This window comes from Eleutherodactylus coqui, chromosome 8 (assembly GCF_035609145.1).
Source record: "Eleutherodactylus coqui strain aEleCoq1 chromosome 8, aEleCoq1.hap1, whole genome shotgun sequence".
In the NCBI taxonomy this organism is placed as follows: Eukaryota; Metazoa; Chordata; class Amphibia; order Anura; family Eleutherodactylidae; genus Eleutherodactylus; species Eleutherodactylus coqui.
Window position 1 is genome coordinate 177788830 of NC_089844.1, and position 22728 is coordinate 177811557.

General features: G+C 49.4%; 1 protein-coding gene across 1 annotated transcript in view; it reads right to left on the bottom strand.

Moving 5' to 3' along the window:
• The window catches only part of LOC136578042 (NACHT, LRR and PYD domains-containing protein 1a-like), a 123716-nt gene that overhangs the window by 59412 nt on the left and 41576 nt on the right, over positions 1-22728 (bottom strand). Inside the window, exon 8 of the mRNA XM_066577951.1 lies at positions 12446-12615. Coding sequence (XP_066434048.1) covers positions 12446-12615 — 170 coding nt within the window. The remainder of the gene's footprint in view (positions 1-12445; positions 12616-22728) is intronic.

Consider the following 22728-nt stretch of genomic DNA (forward strand, 5'->3'; position numbering starts at 1 on the left):
TGCCAGGGTACCTGTACGCAACACATGGCTGTCCTCACTAGGAAGATCACTTTCAGGATCCTCCTCCTCCTCCTCCTCCTCCTCTTCAGGCCATACACGCTGAAAGGATGACAGGCCAGCAGCATGTGTACCCTCACCAGTGGGCCAAGCTGTCTCTTCCCCCTCCTCCTCATCTTCCTCCTCCTCCTCCTCACCGCGCTGAGATATAGACAGGAGGGTGCTCTGACTATCCAGCGACATACTGTCTTCCCCCGGCTCTGTTTCTGAGCGCAAAGCGTCTGCATTAATGCTTTGCAGGGAACTTCTCAAGAGGCATAGCAGAGGAATGGTGACGCTAATGATTGCAGCATCGCCGCTCACCACCTGGGTAGACTCCTTAAACTTTCAAGGACCTGGCAGATGTCTGCCAACCAGGCCCACTCTTCAGAAAAGAATTGAGGAGGCTGACTCTCACTGCGCCGCCCATGTTGGAGTTGGTATTCCACTATAGCTCTACGCTGCTCATAGAGCCTGGCCAACATGTGGAGCGTAGAGTTCCACCGTGTGGGCCCGTCGCACAGCAGTCGGTGCACTGGCAGATTAAACCGATGTTGCAGGGTGGCAGCGTCCATGTGGGACTTGCGGAAATGTGCGCAGAGCCGGCGCACCTTTTCGAGCAGGTCTGACAAGCGTGGGTAGCTTTTCAGAAAGCGCTGAACCACCAAATTAAAGACGTGGGCCAGGCATGGCACGTGCGTGAGGCTGCCGAGCTGCAGAGCCGCCACCAGGTTACGGCCGTTGTCACACACGACCATGCCCGGTTGGAGGCTCAGCGGCGCAAGCCAGCGGTCGGTCTGCTCTGTCAGACCCTGCAGCAGTTCATGGGCCGTGTGCCTCTTATCTCCTAAGCTGAGTAGTTTCAGCACGGCCTGCTGACGCTAGCCCACCGCTGTGCTGCCACGCCGCGCGACACCGACTGCTGGCGACGTGCTGCTGCTGCTGACACATCTTGATTGCGAGACAGAGGTTGCGTTGGAGGAGGAGGAGGGTGCTTTAGTGGAGGAAGCATACACCGCCGCAGATACCACCACCGAGCTGGGGCCCGCAATTCTGGGGGTGGGTAGGACGTCAGCGGTCCCAGGCTCTGACTCGGTCCCAGCCTCCACTAAATTTACCCAATGTGCCGTCAGGGAGATATAGTGGCCCTGCCCGCCTGTGCTTGTCCACATGTCCGTTGTTAAGTGGACCTTGCCAGTAACCGCGTTGGTGAGGGCGCGTACAATGTTGCGGGAGACGTGGTCGTGCAGGGCTGGGACGGCACATCGGGAAAAATAGTGGCGACTGGGAACTGAGTAGCGCGGGGCCGCCGCCGCCATCATACTTTTGAAGGACTCCGTTTCCACAACCCTATACGGCAGCATCTCCAGGCTGATAAATTTGGCTACGTGCACGTTTAACGCTTGAGCATGCGGGTGCGTGGCGGCGTACTTGCGCTTGCGCTCAAACACTTGCGCTAGCGACGGCTGGACGCTGCGCTGACAGACATTGGTGGATGGGGCCGAGGACAGCGGAGGTGAGGGTGTGGGTGCAGGCAAGGAGACGGTAGTGCCTGTGTCCTCAGAGCGGGGTTGGATCTCAGTGGCAGGTTGGGGCACTGGGGGAGAGGCAGCGGTGCAAACCGGAGGCGGTGAACGGCCTTTGTCCCACCTTGCGGGGTGCTTGGCCATCATATGTCTGCGCATGTTGGTGGTGGTGAGGCTGGTGGTGGTGGCTCCCCGGCTGATCTTGGCGCGACAAAGGTTGCACACCACTGTTCGTCGGTCATCTGCACTCTCAGTGAAAAACTGCCAGACCTTAGAGCACCTCGGCCTCTGCAGGGTGGCATGGTGCGAGGGGGCGCTTTGGGAAACAGTTGGTGGATTATTCGGTCTGGCCCTGCCTCTACCCCTGGACACGGCCCTGCCTCTTGCAACCTGCCCTGCTGCTGCCCTTGCCTCCCCCTCTGAAGACCTGTCCTCAGTAGGCGTAGCAAACCAGGTGGGGTCAGTCACCTCATTGTCCTGCTGCTCTTCCTCTGAATCCTCTGTGCGCTCCTCCCTCGGACTTACTGCCCTTACTACTACCTCACTGATAGACAACTGTGTCTCATCGTCATCGGCCTCCTCACCCACTGAAAGGTCTTGAGACAGTTGCCGGAAGTCCCCAGCCTCATGCCCCGGACCCTGGGAACTTTCCAATGGTTGGGCATCAGTCACGATAAACTCCTCTGGTGGGAGAAGAACCACTGCTGCCCAATCTGAGCAGGGCCCGAGAACAGTTCCTGGGAGTCTGCCCGCTCCTCAGAATGTCTCATTTTCATGGAGTGAGGAGGCTGGGAGGAAGGAGGAGCAGCAGCCAGAGGATTCTGAGTTGCAGCAGTGGACGGCGCAGAACTGTGGGTGAACGATAGATTGCTGGAAGCACTTTCTGCCATCCACGACAGGACCTGCTCACACTGCTCATTTTCTAATAAAGGTCTACCGCGTGGACCCATTAAATGTGCGATGAATGTGGGGACGCCAGAAACGTGCCTCTCTCCTAATCCCGCAGCAGTCGGCTGCGATACACCTGGATCAGGAGCTCGGCCTGTGCCCACACCCGGACTAGGGCCTCCGTGTCCTCGGCCGCGCCCACGTCCTCTAGGCCTACCCCTACCCCTCAGCATGCTGTATTACCAGTAATGCAGAAACAGAACGCTGTAATTAAATGTGCCGCTTATTGGCCTGTGGTTGGAGGCTGACTTCGCTTACGGAACGCCAGGAAATAATTTGGCGCAAGCCTGCTGTAACACCTAGCTGGCTGCGTATGATTTTGTAGAACTACTACACCCAGCACACACAGACCCAGAACACTGAGCACAGTGACAGGCAGGCCAAATAGATTTTGTGCCCAATATTTTTTAGAAAAGGCCCACTGCCTATATTCAATCAATAATATGTCTTCTGTCCCTGCCTCCACACTTCTGTCCCTGGAGTATTACTGCAGGGCGCAATGCTCTGCACAGCCGATATACCAGAAAAAAAAAAAAAGTGCAACACTGCAAAAAGCAGCCTCCACAGTACTGCACACAGTTAGATGTGGCCCTAAGAAGGACCGTTGGGGTTCTTGAAGCCTAAAATACTCCTAACGCTCTCCCTGCCTAAGCACTTCTGTCCCTGGAGTATTACTGCAGGGCGCAATGCTCTGCACGGCCGATATACCAAAAAAAAAAAAAAAATGTGCAACACTGCAAAAAGCAGCCTCCACAGTACTGCACACGGTTAGATGTGGCCCTAAGAAGGACCGTTGGGGTTCTTGAAGCCTACAATAACTCCTAACACTCTCCCTATAGCAGCTCCAACACGATAGCACTGTCCCTCAGCTATGTCAGAATGCATCTGTGGCGAGCCGCGGGAGGGGCCGATTTTTATACTCGGGTGACACCTGATCTCGCCAGCCACTCACTGCAGGGGGGTGGTATAGGGCTTGAACGTCACAGGGGGAAGTTGTAATGCCTTCCCTGTCTTTCAATTGGCCAGAAAAGCGCGCTAACGTCTCAGAGATAAAAGTGATAGTAACCCGAACATCGCGTGGTACTCGTTACGAGTAACGAGCATCTCGAACATGCTAATACTCGAACGACTATCAAACTCGGACGAGTACGTTCGCTCATCTCTATTCAGGACGTGCCAAGCCACACCGTGATTTTTTTTTTTTTTTTTAATATATAAACTATACAACACTCTGCCTGCCGCAGCCTGGGGGCCATGCCCGCTCCACCAGTCCGTGCCCAAAGTTCAATGTTCGGGATGCGCCAGGCTACGACTCAAGGCGTTAATCCCACTCCCCCCAACACCCCACCCAACCTAACTACTACCCAGAACGTGAATATATACATATACTAACCAATACACATGACATACACGATATATATTAACATAACCTGAAAGCCTAAGGTCAGCTTACCTGCAGCCTTACTTCACTCCATCTTGCCCAAACCAAAACAAAAAGCTTCATGGTGCACTCACAGCCCCCCACCAGGATTAGAGGGGATAAGCAGGGCACAGACATCACAAAGTACTATCCCTTGCATTTTTTTTTTAAAAGGTCTCCCTATTCTTTTCCTAATTTGCCCTAGACTGTCCTTAATCTGTCCCTCAGTCTGACCCTTCATAGAAACTGCCCCTGCCCTATCCCTCCTCTCTACCTATCCTGTCCCTCCTCTCTCCCTACTCTGCCCCTAGAAAATTAAGAAAAGACTGTCCCTAACGAAATACAAGCCCTCTCCATAGGAGAGAAGCCTTAGATGTGCCCAGCCTCTCATACTCCACAGAACGTATATCTTCACCAGGTCACCCAGGATGTTCCTGCATACCGTATCCACGAGGAGGACTTTCAGTTCCGTCGAGATTAAACACCGTGCACTCCAGATGTGGAACCTGACCACTAGGCTAACTAGAAATAAAGTGCAGTGGTCCCTGCCACCAAGACCTCTGAAGGCTCCATAATCCCACTCCGCATAGGAGAGGTGTGCCAGCTGAGGCCAGCCTATGGAGACCCCTACCCGTTGGTATACCTCTGTATTAAAGGGGCACTGAAGCAGGAAATGCTCCATGCTTTCCAGCACGTCGCTGCACTCCGGACGGGGGCAACCCCTATCCACCAGAGGCCTGCTCTTCAAGTTACCCCTTACATACAGTCTCCCGTGAAAGCAGTGCCAAGCCAAGTCCCAAAACTTCAAGGGGACCCAGGGTGAATTCAGTAAATGTAACCCTCCCTCCAGGTCCTGACTTGGGCAGTCCTTGAGCACCAGGGGCTCAACAAATGGGTCAACAAAACTCTTTCATCGAGGAACCTCCTCGTTAGAGTCCTGATCTCCCACATCCCCAGACCCCACCGGCGTATCACCTTCAGAACCAAAGTAGCGTAAGCCGGGAGATATCCGTGCTGCGTGCGAAGGTCCTTCACTCACCCTCCTGTCTCCCATTCCTTGAAGAAAGGCTGAAGCCATCCCCGGCAGGAGTAGACCCACGGAGGAGCCCTCTCTTGCCAGAGGTTGCCTATGTTGATCTTAAAAAAGGTGTTTACAAGAAACACCACGGGGTTGACCATAGAAAACCCCCCTAGTTTCCTTGTGCGGTATGTAACATCTCTCCTGATCAGGTTCAACCTATTCCACCACAACATTAGGAAGAACAGGTTATAGACCCGGGTCCAGAGAGGTTCTGGCAAAATGCATACGCTGCCCAGGTAGATGAATAACGGGAGCAGGTATGTTTTGATCAGACTAATTCTTTCCCGAAGGATCAAAGACCAACCCTTCCACTGATTAAGTTTGTGAGTTGCACCATCCAGCCTGTCCACCCAATTTTGCATGGGGTAATCCCTCTGGCTGAATTTGATGCCAAGTACTTTTGCTGAAGTTTGTGGCACCGGAAGGGAGTCCGGGAGATCAAACGCAGGATCCCCCCTTCCTAACCAGAGACTTTCACACTTATCCCAGTTGACCATAGACCCGGAAGCTTCCGAGTAGCGATCCACCTCCGACACCACAAACTCTGCCTCCTCTCTCTCTCAAGGACACGAAGAGCGTGACATCATTGGCATACGCCACTGCCCTATAGTAGCCTCCGGCACTGCCTGGTCCATCCCAACCCTTGCTATAGGTCCACAATCAACCCTCCTAAGGAAGGGATCTATCGCAAACACATACAATAGGGGACTTAGAAGACAGCCCTGACGGATGCCGGACCCCACTTCAAAAGGGCGGCTGGGCCAACCATTCACCAGCGGGAAAGTCTCAGCCCCTACATATAATGTTCGCAGCCAATCAACAAACCCCACTGGCAGGCCGTATCTCACAAGGACTGACCAGAGGTACTCATTATTAACCCGATCAAATGCTTTGGCCTGATCCAAGGACAGCAACTACCCCTCCCAGTGACCAGCCCTACCCTGCTCCACTGCCTCCCGGACACCGAGAACAGCACTAAAGGTGCTACGGCCTGGAACAGAGCAATGCTGGGCCCCCGAGAGGAGCCGGGGTGCAAACTTCACCAGCCGATTAAGCAGCACTTTTGACAGAACCTTCCTGTCCATATTGAGAAGCGCTATGGGACGTCAGTTCTCAATACGGCTCGAATCTTTACCCTTTGACAGAATGATCAAAGCTGACCTCCTCATTCACTTTGGCAGAGTGCCCGAGGAAAGACACTCATTGAATACCTCAGTCAAGAGAGGACTCAAGGGGTCCTTGAAGGTCTTGTAATACTCGGATGTTAATCCATCCAGACCTGGTGACTTTTTGAGGCGGAGCCCATCAATCGCCAATCTTACTTCCTCTACTCTGATCTCTTCTGTCAAAACACCAAGAGAGGTGTCTACCCCCAGCTCAGGGACAGTTTCAGCCAGGAAAGCCGACATCACTTCCGAATCTAGATCCCTCTTTCCCAAGAGTTGCGAGTAGTATGATCTGACGACGTCCAGAATCCCTGATCTGGATCGATTCAGGGACCCCGTACTGTCAATCATTCCAGTGACCACTTTACTATTCACTGACATCCTACAGTTTCTATAAGGGTCGGGCGAGCGGTACTTCCCGAAATCCCTCTCAAAAACCAAGGATGCGTGTCTGTCATACTGGCACGTCTTGAGTAAAGATTTCACTCTGGAGATCTCCTCGCAGCTACCTCCAGTCGAAACGAGATGTTTGAGTTTCCTCCTCAGGCCGTTGTACAGTCCTTTGAGGATTTTCTGCAGAGTGATGGGAAATGTTCAAGAGGAGGGCAGCGAGATTCTTCCATGAGCTCTCCAACCTCAGATGCCTGGACTGTCTTATCTCTGCTTCCTCCAGGAGTGATGAATTCAGTCTCCACAAACCTCTACCCATCCGGGGGGCCTCTGTAACATTCAGAGAAAATAATATTAGACAGTGGTCGGAGAATTCCACCTCAACAACGGACACTGGTGAAGAGATGGCTTCCTCCTTCAAATAAAACTTGTCTATTCTAGACCTGCTCTGACCCCTATAAAAGGTGAATCCCTCGTGGCCTGGGGTGTGCCGGATGTGGACATCCATCAGGCGAGCCTCGCTAGCTACACTATTAAGTGCGATGCCATGAAAAGCCAACCGCCTGTCTCCAGAGCCTCCCCTATCACGGGCTCTTGTGACTGTATTAAAGTCACCTCCAAAGACAACTTGGAGGCTGGTAAAAAGGTAGGGCTTGATCCTCATAAAGAGACTCTTCCTGTCCTTTTTTGACTGGGGACCATAGATGTTTACAAGTCTCAATTCCTGTCCCTTCATGAGGACATCTAGAATCAGGCACCTTCCCATTACTAATTCAATAACTCGTCGGCATTCAACCGCTGCGGTAAAAAGGACCGCCACTCCGCTATACGGCTCGGCCGCAAGAGACCAGTAGGAAGGGCCGGACCTCCACTCCCTTTTTGCTTTATGTAAGGCTGTCACATTGGACAGCCTGGTCTCCTGCAAAAATAAAATGTCGGCTTCAACGCAGCCGAGAAAATCAAAGGCCGCAAATCTAGCCGTATCCGACTTAATGCTGGCAACATTAATCAATTCCAGCGTCAGCGGAGTGGGTGCCGCCATCATGAGTGATTAAATTAGATGGCTTTCTTCCTCACACCCGCTTCTTCGGGGTCGGAGGAAAGCCCCTTGCTTCTTTTTTTAGACATGGATGTGTCCATAGCAGGGGATCCCCCGACCCCATCGTCCTTGTTTCCAGGCTCCAGAGTAGCCCCCTCCCCGAAAGGAACTATGCCTCCACAAGGAGGAGACTCAGCGCCCCCCGTTGACCCTTTCTTTGCCCCAGGCACCTTGCCCTTTGCTTCCCCCTCAGAGGAGGAAGAGATGTCTCGAAGGGCCCGGTACCTATTGGAGAGTCCAACTGCAGACGAGCAGGCTTCTCCTTCTAGTACTCGGCCCGGGGTGGGAGAAGATCTTGAATCCCCACTTCACTTTCTCCTAGTGGCACCAAGCTTACGCTGTTTCTCTAACCACCTCTTTCCTTCCTCATCCACACTCTCATAGTGGGAGGAATCTGAAGAGTTGATCTTTCCCTCCTCCCTCTGGATCCTCCTGTCCTCTTCGCTGTCCCTCAAAGCCTCAACCGCAAAATTTGCTTCAGGAACAGGGGCCACCATTGATCCACCTGCTGTGGGTGCTCCTGTCAGCTCCCTGCTCCGTCTGCATTTGTCCTGACGCCTCTGCTCAGCAGGCGTCTTTTGCTGGTTCTTTCCTGGCTCCTGAGCTCCCCCACCTCTGCTAGTTCCCTCACCCCTGGAGGCCGCACCATGGCCCCCATCCGTAGGGGCTGAGACCGCATTCGCAAAGGAGCATGGACAGTGACTGAATGGGTGACCGAGATCACCACACGGGTTACACCTAATCTCCACACAGGAGGCGGCTAGATGACCCACACCCCCACACAGAGCGCACTTCAAGGTCTTACAAGAGGCGCTCAAGTGTGAGGGGTCGCCGCACCTGTAGCAGAGCTTTGCTGCCCCTGGTAAAATGCCAGGATACGATCCCTGCCGAGGAAAGCTGCAGATGGAATGTGAGCCATTGAGTTACCTGAACACTTCAGCTTGACCATAAATGTCCAGGCCCCGGACCAGATGCCGTGCTCGTTCCTGTTCTTTCTGGGCATGTCCGTCACCTCTCCATATCGACCGAGCCACGTCATTATATCAAAACAAGAAAGCGACTCATTACGACTCAAAACGGTCACTTTCTTGACTTTGTTCTGGCGAGACACCACCTGGACGGCAAAGTCGCGCCAGCCGGGCTCGCTTTTCATCAGCTCATAATTCCCCCAGAAGTGTTCTAGACCCTCTGGGTGAACGAAACTGATATCAAACTCAGACATGCCGTAGGGATGGATCAGGGTAAAGATGTCAACTGCCCTGAAGCCCATCTTTAGCAGAAGCTCCACTACCCTCGCCCAAGGGGGGCATGCATCATTGCCTCTCCAACAAAGACGGACCACATTCCTACGACTGACGTCCTGCCCGGATGTCGGTAGGGACCATACGGTGTCCCCCCTTTGCTCTCGGAAGGCCCCTAAACCGTGTCTCTCTGTCCAAAGAGATAGGTTCACCTCTCTTTCTCCAACTGTGATTGAACTCTCCCCCTTCCGTAGAGCCCCCAGGAGGCGCTGTTGCAAGACGCCCTCTCTAGAGCCTGGAGACAAGGAGGACCCCTCCCCTCCAGCGGCGACACTGGCATAACTCCTCCCAGCTGTTGTCGCCGCCGGAGGGGCAACTGGAACCTGTGATACACCCTGACTATCCGCAGAACCTGTGCCTATATGTACAATAGGTGCCCCTGTGCTAGGAACAGTAGCTGCAGCCCGTACCTTTGAGTGCGTCGGAGCATCAAACACGTGGGCTGCACCAGAAACATCCGCACCTTTCAAACCAATACCCTCTGGACCAGACTTGGGGTTACAAGCGGGTTTTGTTTTGGCCTTGGCAGACCTGGGGGGGTGGCACCGCTGCCCCATCTTGCGCAGCTGCAACCACCGTAATGACCCCCCATGGTCAGCACTCTGCATTCTGGCGCTTTTAATATTTTTATTTTTGCCTTTTCCTTTACTTTTGCCAGCAGCCTCCACATCACTGGGTGCCTGGGACCTAGACTGGGACCTAGACTGAGGGACCCCTGCAGACCGACCTTTTGCACGGGGGACCCCCGATCCCGACCCCGCAGCACCCTCCGCATCACTGGCCTTACTTGCGCAGGCAGTTCCGCCATTGCCATAATCTTTTGCCACCTTGCCTTGTCCTGTGCTGGCCGCCCTGCTGGCTGTTTCTGTCACTACACTAACTGAAACAGGGACAGAGGAGCCGGCCAGTTTAATTCCTTTATCCCCGTTCCCATATTCAAAACCCACTGCAGAGTCTGAAACCGGGGTTCTCAGGGTGGGGGTGCCCTGATCAGACTTTGCAGCCAAACCAGCACCCCCCGTCACATACACATACTTTTCCTGTACTAGGTTTTTTTTTTCCCCTTTTCTTCGCCTTGATTTTCACATCCTCTTCTGGTAAATCACCACCAAACTGAAGGCCGCTCATATTAGGGGGGATTTCAACAGCCGTATCTGCTGCATTATCAAAGCGCCCCAATCGCTTTTATCTTCCTCCGGATCCGAATCCCCGGAGATTGGAGGCAGCGCTACCTGCTCCGGCTGGAGGCTGCTGGTGGTTGTAGTGCCACTCTGGGTCTGCTCTCCTGAGCAGACAGGCTGCTCCCTCAGAGTATCCTGGTAGGTGTCCTCCTCAGAACTGTCACCACTGCTGTCCCCATCGCTGGAGTGATCAGCCTCCTTGTGACCACTGTCTCCTGACGCCATTTTGGAAAATCTATCACTGTTAAGTAATTTTTCCCTAAAGGGACCACTTTGCTCTAGAATCTTGTCCCTCTCTTCCTTGCACCTTTGTATGCAGTCCTTAAAGTCCTGTATGGACTTGCTGATTGCATCTTTGTTTCTTTTAGCGCAGTCTGGTCCTTCAGCAACCTTGCCGACCGCAGCTTCTCCTTCTGAAGGATGATTTCTTTCCCCGCACGCTCATAATCCGCCATGCTGGTGGCCAGACGGGAGGCAAGCTCTACCACAGACTCCCCTTTCTGCCTGTTGCTCCATTGCAGCTTACCTCCTTTGCCAAGCAATTGGCTGCGAGTTTGACTGCGGGTCATGATCTCACTTCCGGCGCTATCAGATGCGGCTGCACCTACCTGTTGGGCCATGTCACTGCGCCTGCAACCTAGACCCTCTCTTTTCGCAGCTTTCCCAACTGCTCCGGCTTTCTTAGTTGTTGCTGCTGAGACCACGTATGCCGCCATCGCCGCTGATGGTGTTGTCGCTGCCTTCTCAGCACTTGCCCCCCCGACCGAAGCCGGGGGGGGGGGGGGGAGGTGCGGGACTCCATAGAAAAAGAAGCCCAGCTACATGCACTGATCCTGGGATCCAAAACAAGCTTCCTGCTGGGACTGCAACCACACCCTGGTTCTCTGAGGAGCTCCAACAAACCACACCTTACTCCAGGGCTGCACTCACTATTCTGCTGGTGGAGTCACTGTATACATACATTACTTATCCTGTACTGCTCCTGAGTTACATCCTGTATTATACTCCAGAGCTGCACTCACTATTCTGCTGGTGGAGTCACTGTGTACATACATTACTTATCCTGTACTGACCCCGAGTTACATCCTGTATTATACTTAAGAGCTGCACTCACTATTCTGCTGGTGGAGTCACTGTATACATACATTACTTATCCTGTACTGCTCCTGAGTTACACCCTGTATTATACTCTAGAGCTGCACTCACTATTCTGCTGGTGGAGTCACTGTATACATACATTACTTATCCGGTACTGCCCTGAGTTACATCCTGTATTATTCTCCAGAGCTGCACTCACTGTTCTGCTGGTGGAGTCACTGTGTACATACATTACTTATCCTGTACTGCTCCTGAGTTACATCCTGTATTATACTCCAGAGCTGCACTCACTATTCTGCTGGTGGTGTTACTGTGTACACATAAGCTCCTCTAAAGTAAAGCCCTGGACCGCACTGCATTTTGGGAGAGTATACTGTACAGTGTCTAATGTGCATGAATCTACTTTTCTGAATGTAATTCATTAGCTGAACACACTGAACAAGGAGTAAATAGTGGGAGATGATCATCATCAGTATTGTGTCAGCAGCTCCAGATGTGACTGGCATATAAGAAAAGATCAGCGCAAGTTACTCAACTTATCACTTCTACACCAATTATGTTTAGCTGTAAACTGTAAAGCTGCTGCGTGCCGGTCGGACATAAACCCCATTTATGATTCCCAGCAATGGAAACACGTCTAACAAGTCAGACCTCATCTGGAATACTGTGTCCAGTTCTGGGCACCGCACTTTAAAAAAGACAAAGACAAATTGGAGCAAGTTCAGAGAAGAGTTACCAAGATGGTGAGCGGTCTGCAAATCATGTCCTATGAGGAACGGTTAAAGGATCTGGGAATGTTTAGCTTGCAGAAGAGAAGGCTGAGAGGAGACTTAATAGCTGTCTACACAAATCTGAAGTGCTGTCACAGTGCAGAGGGATCAGCCCTATTCTCAACTGCACAAGGAAAGACTAGAAGCAATGGGATGAAACCAAAAGGGATGAGACACAGATTAGATAGTAGAAAAAACTTTCGGTGAGGGTGATCAATGAGTGGAACAGGTTACCACAGGAGGCGGTGAGTTCTCCTTCAATGGAAGTCTTCAAACAAAGGCTGTACAAATATCTGTCTGGGATGATTTAGTGAATCCTGCACTCAGCAGAGGGTTGGACCAGATGACCCTGGAGGTCCATTCCAACTCTACCATTCTATGATTCTATAAACAAGAAAAGTGGCAACAGGAATAAACTGTGTAACTTACCGTCCGGACATATATAAAGTGGTAAGTGGACCGCTGAAACAGTGCCAGAGTCACCCTGTTCATTGACTGTGGGCCCCAATAATTCATAATCGTTCTTCTGGTTCAGGTTCATGTAGTCAGTCCCAGACTGCACTGAACATTCAATAATCACTTTGGTTTCCACCTCAATCCTTAAAGAGATGAGATCCCGTAAAACTGAAGTCAGCTCTTTATTTTATACAGTAATAATGTATACAGTAATATTACTAAAAATACAAACAAATTTGAGCAATAATTGTTCAGTATGAATGCGAAAACAATCACTCATCATTAGCGGTTGTGTAAGCTCACTTTTCAGCCATCTTAAAAAAGTCTGCTAGCTCACAGGCTTTTCATTCCGTATAAACACTCCCGACTCAGCGCTTCACATAGGAGGTGAAGCGCTGAGCAAGAAGCGAATGAGAAGCCGGAGATCCAGTGGCAACTCTTTCTGTTTAAATACTCTGCACAAGCGCTAAAGACTTTAGCGGTGACATTCGTGCCTCTGCAGTCGTCCAAAAGACTGACGGCCCATGTAAAAGCACCTTAACCCCTTAGTAACCACCCCATAGACTTTTTACGTCCTACTTTAGTAAAGTTTAATCACCAGGGCTCTATAAACACGCTCTGCGGATTAAAGCCCTGTGGGCTGTGGACATGACAGCTCCGTGCTGCCAGTTAACAGAGGTAGCCGACAACCTGGAGCTATCATGGGGAGCTGCGAGAAGCCCCCCAGTCACGCAATTGCCGGTAATTGCATAAAAGTGAATAAAAAGTAAATAAAAAGTTAAAGATTTAGCTCCCCTCATGGATCGGTTCCATTAGGGCAGCCAAAAATACTTACCCCCGTCCTCCGCAATGTCCCGTGGGGTTCTGGATTCCCGCTCCCGACAGCATCTTCTATGCATGCGCACCAGATGTCATACGTCGAGTGTGTACACACAAGGGCGCAGCCCGGGAAATTTAAAATGTCTCTGGCTTCCAGCTAGCATGTGCAGCCCAGAACAGAGAGATATCACCGGGAGCCGCTGTATGCCGTTTCTGGTCACATGATTGCTGTTATCCAAAGTGTGAGAAAAAAAAAGTGTGAGAAAAAGAAAAAAAAAAGTTTTAACAATTGAAGTTTCATCTCTCCTCTTGGATCATATCTGTGAGGGGAGATAAAATTAAGTACCTAAGGTCCCTGGATTGCCAGTGTAATTTAAAATCTCCATGCTCCTGGCTACCAAACATAGCTGAGAGCTTTGAGATTTCACGGTCCACAACAGATATGTTTCTGAACACAGGACATGGGGATCTATTTTTAGATGTAAATACTCATTTTGATGTGCCCTATAGAAAAAAATCCTGTCTTTAAAACGACATCTTTGCAAAAATATGACTTTTTTCTCCTCTAAGTTGCAATAATTCCTGAAAAGAAACCGCATTGTGCACTTTTCGTCTGAACAAGGATTTTAAGCTTAAAATCCATCCTGTAGCTGCGTGTAAATGGGCCTCCAGTCGACACTGAACATTTAGCTTGCAGTCTGGCTCCCTGCATTCTACCAGGGTCTATGGTGATTGAGCCGCCCTGCAGTTTATCAGATGGAGCATTCTTGGATTACTTTTCTGTGAGTTATGCGTTTGTACATTTTTTCTCTCACTTCTCACCTTCATCTTCAGGCCAGGGATTGTGAAATCCCCACCTTCTGGAAGCGCTGGCTGGGACTTGCTGATGATTAGCTAATCACAACCAGCGCTCGATGAATGGCTATGATTGAACCAATTACAGCCATTTATCGAATGCTGGCTGTAATTGGCTAAGCATCAGCCAATCACAGCCAGCGCTTCCAGGAGGCAAGGTTTTTTCAATCCCCGGCCAGAAGAAAAGATGATGATCAATGCCAGGGGCCCGGGGAGAAGATGCGGCTGGGCTGTCTAAGGTGATGTATGTGTATTTTTTTTTTTTCTTCTTCAGCTATGGCTTATTTTCGGGAAAGGGCTTATATTTCAAGCCTCCCCTGAAAATCCTCACATGTGGTGCTACAAAGTCACGGTATCACCGAGAGAAACAGCAGCAACATCGCATGGACCAGCAATGTGATATGTCTGCGATTTTCTCGCGGCGATGCCGTGTTGCCCGTGTGAATGAGGCCTTAGGAAGGCACCTACAGATGGGATTGGTTCTTTGTCTTTCGCTGCGTCTTCCTTCAGTTGATGTTCCAAGACAGATGAGGTTTATGGGATGTAAGTATATTCATGTGTAATGTGAATGTGTTCATGGATGTCTCTGGGTGATATCAGTATTTAGTCTTTGCCTAAGAAATATGGTAAAAGTGTACGGAATATAAACTATTTAATGTATCTTAGTTTGACTATTACCTATTTTATATAACTTTGTTCAATTCTTATCTTATTAATAAAATTGTGTTTATATTAACCCATATGTCCTCCTTTATAGCCACATCAGAATTTGTTGCCTTTCAATTTGGCAAAACAAGACATCAGACATCATTCATCTGATAAAGGGCCGCAAACGAAGCTCCACACAGCATGCATGCACAAAGGAGAATGACCAGCACCCACTAAGGGCGGGGCTGGAATATATACACTTAGGAAATGGCTGATTGGCTGCCCAGGGAAAACCCCTCCCTGTCAACCAATCAAGCCATTTACCACATGTAATATATTGTAGCAGAGACAAGAAGAAGGGAATACTAAATGGACCTTTTTCAGACCGGAAACCGTAAGGGAATTTTGACTGATGTCAACACATGTTCTGTACTTCATAGAAAATCTGTGGTGGTGAGCTAGGCATGCCTTATGGGTTATTCTCCTCCTACCACTCACATGGCTTTGCTTACCCCTTCCTACAACTGTTCCCCCAACATGCTGCTGGTTTGGGCCCATCTACAACTTAAAACCACTTTGGGTTCCCAATCTAACCCTGCTTACACTTGGTTAGTATTTGGTAGAATTACTTGAGTCACACACTTCAGGATGCCTTCCACAAGCTTCTCACAATAATTTGCTGACAGACCTGTGTAATGAGTCCAGTTTTTCATCCTCCTTGCTTGCACACACTTTTTCAGTTTTGCCTATACATTTTCTAAGGGACTGAGGTCAGGGCTTTGTGATGGCCGTTCCATTACCTTCCCTTTGTCATGACTTTGGAAGTATGTTGGGGGTTAATATAGGCTTTAACTTCCTGACTGATGTCTTGAGACATCATTTGCCTGCCTCATAGTGGCAAATGATGTTTGTAAGGTGCGCCAGTCTTTCCTGCAGCAGAGTGCCACACAACATGATGCTGCCACACCCAGTATCACATTTAGTGTGGTGCTGTTTGGTCCTCCCATTCTTCCTCGATACATAACAATGGTCAATATGACTAAACACTTCTATCTTTGTTTCATCAGTCCACAGGACAGTTCTCTAAGTAGTAAGATCTTTGTCTGCATGGGCAGTTGGCTTTTTTATAGCGGTTTTGAAGTAGTAGCTTCTTTAGTGGTGAGCAGCTTTTAAAGGGGTTGTCCCGCGACAGCAAGTGGGGGTTCAGCACTTCTGTATGGCCATATTAATGCACTTTGTAATATACATCGTGCATTAAATATTGGCCATACAGAAGTTATACACTTACCCCCTCCCGGTGCTGGCGTCCCCGTCTCCATGGCGACGACCAAACTTCTGCTCTGGTCGCCGCAATAGTCGCACTTGCGCAGACAGGAATCCTCTTCTGGATGGTCCGGGCTCACGAGCTGTGTCCTGGCTCCTCCCCCTACTCAGCGTCATCGCGTAGCTCCGCCCCCATCACATGGTGCCGTTCAGCCAATGAGGTGGATGTAATCGGCAGTGGAGCTCAGACTGGAGAAGAACATCTACGGTGCACCATGGGAGAAGACCCGCAGTGCACCATGGGAGAAGACCAGCGGTGCACCTTGGGAAATGACGGCGGCCATCTTGGAAGAAGATTTTTATAACTTCATAAAACAGTTCATGGTGAGCAGAAACGCTCTAAAAACCGATTTACATGGGTAGTTTGTGATGCTTGCTTAACACGGGGGACTGGGGTGTGAAAATTTTTTCGTTTTGGCCGCGGGACAACCCCTTTAAGGTCCTATCAATATAGGACATATTTTACTGTTACATGAGTTAATCAGTTATTAAAAAGCAAACGGGGTGGGGCTGTAAGGAGATGCAGGGATAGGGGTCGCAATAAGCAGGGTGGACGTTGTGGGGAGTCATAGAGAAGGGCAGGGGGACTAAGTCAGGAGATTTGGTATGCCTCCCTGAAGAGGTGCATCTGAAATTTCGTGCACAAGGAATAGTCTGGATACCTTGGGATAGAGTGTTCTTGAGGATGGGTGCTGCTCTGGTGAAGTCCTGTAGGCGAGCATGTGAGGTTCGTATTACAGGGGTGTTTAGTCTGAGTGTGTTAGCGGATCGGAGTGTGCGGGATGGGTGGTGTACGGACAGGAGGGAGGCGATGTATGGTGGCGCGGGGTCATGGAGAGCTTTGTGGGTGAGAGTGAGGAGTTTAAATTTAGTTCTGCAGTGACGGGCATAGTGCAGAAGCGTCTGAGAAATGGCTGGATAAAAATATGAGCCTAGCTGCCGCGTTTAGTATGGATTGGAGAGGGGAGAGTTTGGTGCGGGGAAGGCCAATGTATAGCGAGTTGTAGTAATGGAATCGGGAGTTAATGATTGCATATACACATATATACTTATGGTGAAGTTTGTATTAGTACACTTAAATATGCACAGCACAAAAAAGTAAAACAGAGCAAACAGTACATTATTGTTGCGGCTTGTCGGTCGTGACAGCGTCATGGCATGGTGGCCTCGACGCAGGCTCAGACCTGTTGTCCTGCTGTGCAGGGCAAGGGTTAATGTACATTGTGTGGAGACTGCTGGTTGCTGTCTCTCTATGCTACATGGGTGCATGATGACTATTAGTCATTCCTGGGAGAAGGTTGGAGGTGTGGTTCTCTAGTTGCTCTTCCGATCAACAGGTGTGGAGAGCTTTATATTCTTAGCCCTCCCTGTACTCCCCGCTGCTTATTCAGTTCTCTAGAGGAGAGGCTGGAGCCTGGTGATCCTATATACTGGGTGAATTGCTCCTTATCCAGATAACTGCTGCGGTATCCTGGCAGTTGTATTTCTGTTACCTTTATTGTATTGCTTTGCGGTGTCAGTTCATCTCTTCAGGGTTTCCTATAGGGATAGTCAGGGCCCAAAAAGAAGAAGACAGTGGGGCTGTCCTTACCAGAAGAATTCCTCCACTTTCAGGCAGGGAGCCTTCACCTCCCTGTTTGGTTAGGTACAGGCTTCTATCTTCCTGGAGTGGTGCTCACTGTCCTGCATAGCGTGGTGCACTACTATTACCAGAGCGTGGGGCTCTTGTGCCGCATGGACGAGACATCCAGGCTTTCATCTACCTGGAGTGGTGCTCGCTGTCCTACAGTGCATGGTGTTATATAACTGCATTAGGTGTGAACATCACCCTGCGCCCGTAATAGCGTGGTGCTCTTGTGCCGCACGGACGTGACATACAGGCTTTCATCTTCCAGGAGTGGTGTGCGTTGTCCTACAGTGCTTGGTGTTATACAACTGTATTAGGTGTGACTGTCACCCTGCGTCCGTAGTAGCGTGGTGCTTATGTCACATGGACATGACAATTATGTTCCCAATCAACATGCTATAAATGTTACTTTTAGGGCACTAGGTATACTGGCTGATACCAGGTGAGGCTGGAACCACTTGTCAACTCAGCATGAACCAGAAAAAAAAAAAAAGTCTGCTGTTTGACTATCATACTACAATACATGGATGGTAGCTATAGTAATAAACTGCCCCATATACTTCCAACCATTACATGTTACTCACCACCTTAACGGCCACCCCTAAACCTTTTAACGGTGCTGAAATAAAAGCTTAGCACGGTAATCATCAGACAACCCGGCTCCAGCTCTGGTGTCTGGGATCAGAGAAACTGCTGATCCTTGCCGTTTAGTCCTTTACATGTCGCTATGACTGCATCCATGGCATGTAAAAGGCGGAAGAGAGAGGGGCTTCATCTGTTGCCCATGGGACTCCTGCTGATATGATCACGGGGTCTTGATAGGTTTTATATGGCACCCATCTGTGTCTGCCTTCGGCTGAGCCTGATAGGACAATACATATATATTATAGGAACAATCAACTGTGGGGACATTTAAGTTCCCAAGTAGGACAAAAAAAGTCAAAACCCCACCTTTTCCCCCTAAGCCTAACTTCACACGTGTGACTGCAATATGGAGCCACAGCAGAGGATTGCTGAGTTTTGAAAACAATGGGGCTGGCGATTATGGCGCAGGCCCCACTGAAACAATGGGCGTTGTGATATAGAGACTGGTAGGCTGTCAGACATTTTGTGCATCTCAGGCCCTAGGGGTGTGTTAGAGTCCACTTAATATCAGCCCATTTAGGCCTGGCTGTATGACATCCATGTTGTCTACAGATAGATAGCATTGGTAATTGTCAGGACCCTGGGAAAGCTGAGTAGACTCAATATTCATCCCCTCTTCCTAACCCTCAACTGCCAGACCCTTGCTGTAGATGTGGCCATAGGAAGGTCCTTTGTTCTGGTGGCAATCAAGTTCAGGTCCATTTACATGCAAAGATAATCTTTCAAAAGATTTAAAAGTGTGGAAGTTTTAGCGATCATTTTGCACAAAGTGTTAATGGACAATAGTAACCATTAATACTTTATTACCTTCATTTCAATGTAAATGGGCCTCCAGGAGCTGTTTGCAGAGCTCAGCATGTGGGCTGGGCTCTGCACACAGCTGTATTGTTCTCACACAGGCTGCTGGTAGAATACAATGTAATCTCAGGGGTCCGTGGAGAACACAGCATTTGGTCTGTTGAGAGATACTTTATCTCTCTGTGGCTGAACAATGGTTTTAGGCTCACCTAAAAATGATTATTCAGACGAAAAGTGCATGATGCCCACATTTACATGCCATAATTATCGCTCAGTTGGGTGTAAATAGGCCTTTTTAGTCAGTGACAGGGGGATGTTAATTTATCCCCTGCCAGTGAAGATTGACACCTTAGATATTTGCCATAGATATCCTGGCTGCAAGAGTCACATCAGAAGGAAATCTCTTAATAAAGATTATGGGGTATATTAAGGTCCTATCCCGATATAACTCATATTTTTGGAACCTGGTGGGCCAGCTGAATGAAATGCATCTAAACACAGTGAGGTCTGAAGCCCAGAACACCCCCGAATGGTGTACCCACATAGCTGGTTATAATTTATGGGTCACGCTTTATATCGATGAATAGATAAAATCATAACCAGAAAAATTTGGAGGTTCGCTTGCGGAGATATGGGGGAAATGGGGAATTACGATTTTTCCACAAGAATGCAGGGCCTTCTGAATGACTTCAGAGATACCATCACAAATTTGATATCTCCATGTTGGTAGTGACCTATGCAAAAGAGTTAGTACATTATATAACTGCAAGAGCACACCATGAAAAAAGCATGTTGAAAATAACACATTTTGCATATCTTGCCTCACAAAACTCAAAATAGAAAGATCAAATGTAATAAAAAAAATCACCAAGTTGTACCATTAAAAAGGATAGCTTGTCCTGCAGAAAAACACATCACACATCTCCGTTGACAGAGGGGTCTTTTAATGCGGTGGTAAAAATACAAACTTTTTTTTTTAAAAAGTGTAAAAAAAAAAAAGCAAAACATGAAAAAAAAGAGTTAATTTGGTATCAATATAATCATACTGACCTGCAGAATAAATCTAAAATATTATTTATATTACATGGTGAATGCAATAAACATGCCGGAATTGCAGAAAAAAAAATGGAATTAAAAGTGATGAAAATGTTATATGTTCCCAAAAATAACATCGATGAAGACTAGCATTCATCCTGCAAAAAACAAGCCCTCATAGAGCTCTGTCAATTGAAAACTAAAAACATTAAGGGGGGTAAAGATGGCCAAACGCACCTAGTTGCAGCTCCTCAAGACACCTATCATCCTTTCACCATCCTGCCGTTAACCTGGGACTAAATACACCCCCGGACTCACAAAGCTGCGGAGTGGCCAAGGAGCGTGACGACCGCTGTAGTGAGTAGCCAGTAGGCTCCCACCTGCGGCCAGTATAGAGGCTGTCATGCTGGGCCGGCACCAGGTCGGCTCCCAGTCCAGCACAGAGCGGTCGCAGAACACTGCAGGAGCGGAAGAGGGCACAGGAGGACCCTTCTCCCCCCACATGAGTTAAGAGGCAGCTGTGGAGTGAGGTGTCCTGCCAGGGGAGGACAGATAACATAAGTGGCAGAAAGCCTCTCAGCCTGAACCTGTGAGAGCAGCTGGAGACAGCTCATTAGAATACAGAGCCTCCAAGTCCCCACAGAGAGAAGCAGGCTGCCTATCTGATCCTTGCACCAGCAGAGGGAATGTGTCAGACTGCAAGACTCTGCTACACCAGTGCAGGTCAGATTTGAGTTTGTCATTTGTCCTCAGTCATTGTACTTCTTCCCACTGAGATTCTGAGGACCTGTATCTGTACAGGCTGCACAGAGATGAGTGGGTCACACAGCCATTTGCATCAAGTTTCTTCCCTCTGTGATACTGGAGTCCTACATGCATCCTGATAGAGCAGAGCCGAGTTTGATTTACAACCACCTGCATTGAGCTTTCTCATTCTGAAAAACTAGGAACCTGCATCTAGCCGACTGCGCAGAGCCGAGTTTGTCACACAGCTACTTTCATTGTGCCTCCTCTGTCTGGGATTCGGAGTCTTGCACCCACTCTGGCTCTGCAGCGGCCAAGAATCAGTCCTTCAGCCGATGAGACAACGGGGTACAAGATGACAGCAGTTCACGGTGGCTCTACCCTCTCCTTTCCTCAAAGGCTGAAGCATAACCAGCCACTAGCAGGGGAGATAAGATTGTAGTGGACTCATTGACTGCAATTCAATCCCAGATTATAATCGTGACACCAGTGTCCCTAGATAAGTTATTAGTTACTCGCGTTGGATAAAGGAGTTCACAGACAATTAGGATAGTTCCAACTTTAATTTTCTAATACAGTCAAGTTACTGGTAATTCACAACATGAAGTTACAAGCTTTGGAATAGTTTCCTGAACTTTTGCTGAAGTTCTCTGACAAAAGACGATTCCTTTATCAAGCACAAGCATTTTAAGTCGCTGCTATCTGAAGGACACTTGGTTAGATTTCACGGTCTCTCAAACCACTGTCACTTTGGCCTTAACGGACTTTCATCCCTGGAGGAGTCAAACCTTATAGCAGCAGAGACATAGCCACAGCTTAGCGCCGGCAGGAGCATTGGCCCATCTCTCCCGCGTGCACCTCCTTCCCTGACAACTCACACCACACTATTTCTCTATCTCTCCCTAACTCCTCCCTATTCTACTCAAACAACCAATCATAACATGCTGACAGGACAAAGAGACAAAAAACCTATTTAAAGACAAACAGACTTACAAATGATGGGGGGGGGGGGGGGGGCACTACTCTGGGCCACTACAGCTGCACAGAGCTGAGGTTGTCATACAAACACCTGCATTGGGACTCTTCCCTCTGAGAAACTGGGAACCTGCATCCACCCCGGTTGCGCAAAGCCGAGTTTGTTATTCAGCCACCTGAAGTGTGCTCCTTCCGACTGAGAAACTGAGACCTGCATCTTTCCTGAATGAGCGGAGCCAAGTTGGATAAACAGCCATCTGCATTGAGCTTCTTCCCTCTGAGAAACAGAGGTTCAGATTCTAACCCCATACTACTCTTCTCCATCCACAACCATCGGCTCACAAGTGGGAAGGAGGGGGAGTGAGGGCAAATCATCCAAAATGAACCAACATTCCTCCTCCACAATAGCAGAACGTATGAAGGAGGTTGCACATGAGCCATCTACCAGCAGCGAACAGGGGGTGTCTGGCAGTGCTGGATGGCAGCCTGAAGCACTAGACTCTTTCCCCCATTTTCCAACAGAGCCAAAACCCACACTATATTAGGTTACTGCCCAGCTTCTGTATGCCATGCAGTCCAGTACATCCTCATTAACTGCCATAATTGAAAAGGTCAAGGTCGACACAGGCCTTTTGCGCCATGATATGCAGAATCTTCGCGGCCGTGTGTAGGAGGCTGAGAGACAGATTTTGCAGCTGCAGGACAATGTGGCTTCTGTTCCATCTACAATTTCTGACCTAGAGAAGGTGGCAGACTCCTGGTTTCAACAAGCGGATGATCTGGAGAA